At 48.2% G+C, this 4,017-nt stretch overlaps 1 protein-coding gene and 1 long non-coding RNA gene across 2 annotated transcripts in view; one reads left to right on the plus strand and one right to left on the minus strand.

Annotated features, from left to right (window-relative positions):
- LOC107105015 lies at positions 1-1,669 on the minus strand. The gene is made up of 3 exons (XR_001482314.1): positions 1,448-1,669; positions 639-753; positions 1-566 (listed from the first exon to the last, which is right to left on the minus strand). It is a non-coding gene; the product is annotated as an uncharacterized LOC107105015 (long non-coding RNA).
- Positions 1,670-1,719: 50 nt separating this feature from the next.
- LOC107105011 (formin-binding protein 1-like) overlaps positions 1,720-4,017 on the plus strand; it is a 5,484-nt gene continuing 3,186 nt past the window's right edge. The window contains exons 1-7 of the mRNA XM_015405127.1: positions 1,720-1,753; positions 1,798-1,805; positions 1,921-2,013; positions 2,241-2,255; positions 2,357-2,485; positions 3,181-3,327; positions 3,577-3,753. Of these exons, the coding sequence (XP_015260613.1) occupies positions 1,720-1,753; positions 1,798-1,805; positions 1,921-2,013; positions 2,241-2,255; positions 2,357-2,485; positions 3,181-3,327; positions 3,577-3,753 (603 nt within the window). The remainder of the gene's footprint in view (positions 1,754-1,797; positions 1,806-1,920; positions 2,014-2,240; positions 2,256-2,356; positions 2,486-3,180; positions 3,328-3,576; positions 3,754-4,017) is intronic.

Raw genomic sequence — 4,017 nt, forward strand, 5'->3', positions numbered from 1 at the left:
TGGATAAGGGAAACTGTCATGGTTTTTAGGTGCTTGACCCACATGCAGAACTAACACAGGAGGCAAGAGCAGTTTCAGATGTTTATTAAACAAACAGCAAGGAACACGGACACTGGAAGCTGAGGATCGGTAGAGTAAACGGGTTAGGCGGGACTTGATCAATCTGTGGTGAGAGCAAAACTTAGACACGTCTGGGAGATCGGGAGAACGAGTGAGAGGGAATGTTAATGAAAGCTATCACCGGATGATGGAACCGGGCCGGGGGGAGTGGAGAGACGGACTCAGTGGGGAAGCTCTTCGAGATGTTGCCAGGTGACTGAGTGACAGGTGGGCAGCTGATGAAAGTCCATGAGGAGGGCCCCGAGCAGCAGGGGCCGAGGAGGGATATGGGGGCAGCTGATGGAACCAGAGGGACTTGGCAGGGTCTCCAGCCCGGCTTGGTACCACCAGGAGAGCTGGAGGGATTGTTCGGAGGAGGATCCAGAACAGTCAGAACATGAGATCTTCCACTGACGACGTCTGAGCATGAGGGACAGCTGGAAAGGTTTTCCATAATGAGAAGCGACCTGCGAAACACAGGAGACTTGAGTTAGTGCAGGAAAAGGTAAGCTGTCAGAGACAGAGGCCTGTAAGCATACCAACAAGGTTAACACTCTGGCGTCCATCAGCTGTCCGAGAGCTGCTTATGTGGCGGGGCCGCACGCCACTGAACGAGCCACAGGTGTACCACACCCACCTGTCAGCTCCAGCCACCTGCAGAGAAGAGAGAAAAAGGCAGAGCCTGCAGAGTCCTGACAGAAATTAAGGGTTAAATGATCAAAGAGTTGTAGGTATTAACTGCCTTGGGAGTAATCAGTAAGTCAGACTGGAAGATTGTTGCTACTCCTCCTCCTCGCCCAGAACTTCTGGGGATGTGAACATTTTTAAATAATAAAACCAGTTACAGAGATGTTAAAAATGCATTAAACTGTGATGAGGCTTAAAATGGACTGGATCAGCTTAGCTGGCCCCAGGAGGTCCGGTCCGGTCCGGTCCGGTCCGGTCCGGTCCAGCTGAAATAAAGGAAAGGTTAGAGCTGAGGTAGCAGGGAGCTAACAATGCTAGCCAGTCCAATGTCTCTTCAGACACAGATGGTAAGACCACATTGGTTGGTCAGTCGGCTCAGTGAGCATTAGCCTTATTCGGGTCAGAACCATTAGCTGTTCGACCAGAAAGCTTATTTCTAATAAAACATAAACACAGCTAGCTATTCTACACAGGTCACCCAAGCAGAGCACTTATCAAGCATCAGATGGAAAAGAGGAATGTTGTTTGGGCTCGGTGGAGTGGAAGAGGCTTTCTGCCCCGTCTTTGGTCCAGTCTGTTCGTCCAACAGCAGCTTTCAAAGACATTTGGATTAATCAGATGCAATAAGAGGCAACTTTGCAGGGGTTCATTTATAACTCACAGAAGCCTTAGACGGTACATCTCCCTTTAGCTACGCCTGTCCAGGCAGCCCAGGCAGCGGGTCAAGCAGGTGATGGTCTTATAGCATGGGTCAGTGGCTCCTAACAGCGGGTTCACAAAACGCTGTATTCAACTCTGTTTGAATCGCAGGAAAAGACGCCATCGGCTCCCTCTGAATCGCAGGAAAGGTAGTCTGACTCTGTCCAGTAAGCACAGAGCTCTCCACAGGGATTTGGTTGCTACTTAGCGTAGCTTTCAGCTGAGAGCCGGCGCATGTCTAGCCTTACGCGGCCACTGTCAACAGGAAGTAGAATATAAATCAGAGGGAGTCGCAATGACATTTGATCTCAGCACCAGAGGTTAAGGAAAGCCCTCCACACTGGTTCCTTTCAGACCTCATCAACATTTAAACTGGTTCTTTAAAACAGTCTGAGCTCCAAAATGTGAGATTGTTGTTATTTTTTTCCTGTTTAGAGTAAACGGCGATTTGAGCGCGACTGCAAGGAGGCGGAGCGAGCTCAACACATCTCAGACAGAATCGAGCTGGACAAGGCGGATGGAGAAAAGGTTCTACACCCTGAGACACCAGAACATTTGGTCAGCAGGAGAAGCTGAGTTATACAGCAAAGCTAGATCACCATCATTTACCTGTAACTCACCTGCATCAGCTAGCAATGCACCGTTTCACAGCTTCTCTGCTGCCAGTTAGCTCACAGTCGCTCCATAGCAACCAAGCACTTTGATTTACGGTTGTTATTTCTGTTGAACTGATTAAGTCTCTGTTTTCTTCTCAGCGCTGCTCTCTGAAGGTACGTCTGTTTTTAGAAATATCTCACTTTTTTTCTAGAAAGAGATTACCTGGCATGTGGCCAAAGCTAACCTGTGATGTTTTTGTCGTGACCGTTTTCAGGCTCGCCAAACAGCTCAGCAGAAACAACAGGCTGCTGAGGAATCCAGGAAAGATTATGTCACCATTTTAAACCAGTTTAACAAGGACCAGCACCAGCACTACCGCACTCTGGTACCAGTCATCTACCAGGTAAAGCCCACCTCTAAAGGCCATAGTGGGCAAACCAAGCTCCGTATAGCTGGCCCAACATCAGCCCCACGGGAGACAGTTTCTCGTGCCCCTCATGGAGAGTCTTCTGAGAGGAGATATTGGAGAGCATCCTTCTAAAGCAATGATCACGGTTAATATCAGCAACGACGTTGGTCCCCAAATCATGGTTTAAAGCCTAAAAGCTTTATAATCACTTGCAGCCTCTACGGACTGCAGCAGGAAGTGCTTGACGGCGGGCCGGCTGCAGAGAGCCAGCATACTGTTTTAGTGGCATCATCATCCTGATGGACCGGCTGCACGTGTTTTCAGATGGACTTTCTAACTTCACCATTGTGTGGCTCCCGGGGAGCAGTGTGGGGTTAAGGGTCTTACTCAGGGACCCAGAGTGGACGCTGTGGGAGTGGGGCTCGAACTCAGAACCTCTGGGATCCAAGCTCTATGCCGTGACCAGTAGGCGGCCACTCCTCCTTTGGTGACAGATCCTTCTAGATCTGTGTTGATTCTCTGATAACAGATCCAAGTCTTAAAGATTGTGATCTCTGATTATAGATCAGTGTGTATCAGATCCTTCCTCAACAAGCATTCAAACTTTAATCCATAATCCAGGGATTGAATAAGTTGTCAACAGATGAGGTGTAGAGCGTTTGGTAAATAACTGAATGATTGTTTTTCAGCGTATTCAGGACATGGAGGAGCGGCGCATTGAACGAATCGCTGAAGCGATGCGTTTATCTGCTGAGTCGGAAAGGAAAGTGCTTCCTGTGGCAAGTCGCTGCCTGGACGCCATGATGGACGCTGCTGAAAGCATTCAGCCGAGGAAAGTAAGTGTTTATTTTAACTATTTGTTTCTGTTCATCGGTTTTTTAACAATTATTTTGATATTGCATCAGAATTTACTTTTTCCTTTTTTCATTTCTTCTGATTTGTTTGTTTCTTAAATGTTGGATTAAAGTCATGCTACATCACTCTTAGCTTGAGTTACAGCTCCCCTGCTGGGTGCTTTTAGAGCTGCAGCTCTGTTTGCAGATCTATCCTGCCTTTAATCATCATAGCTGTGTGTTTGTTTGCAGGACACTGGCCATGTTGTGGAGGTTTATAAATCCGGCTTCGACCCTCCAGGTGACATTGAGTTTGAAGACTACAGCGCCACCATGAGGCGGAGCATCTCTGAATCCAGTTACCTGGACAACCGGGCTGAAGGCCGGAGACAAAGCAGGAAGCTTTGGCCATTTTTACGTAAAAATAAGGTAAGCCCCACCAGGTAGCCCCATCTAGTCACCAGGTAGCCCCATCTAGTCATCTGGTAGCCCCATCTAGTCACCAGGTAGCCCCATCTAGTCACCAGGTAGCCCCATCTAGTCACCAGGTAGCCCCATCTAGTCATCTGGTAGCCCCATCTAGTCACCAGGTAGCCCCATCTAGTCATCTGGTAGCCCCATCTAAGAGGTGTTCTACTGACATTTAACTGGGTTATATGATTAATTCTGAATAGATTTAGATCCATCTTCTTC

This window comes from Cyprinodon variegatus, unplaced genomic scaffold (assembly GCF_000732505.1).
Source record: "Cyprinodon variegatus isolate N-32 unplaced genomic scaffold, C_variegatus-1.0 Scaffold2005, whole genome shotgun sequence".
NCBI lineage: Eukaryota > Metazoa > Chordata > Actinopteri > Cyprinodontiformes > Cyprinodontidae > Cyprinodon > Cyprinodon variegatus.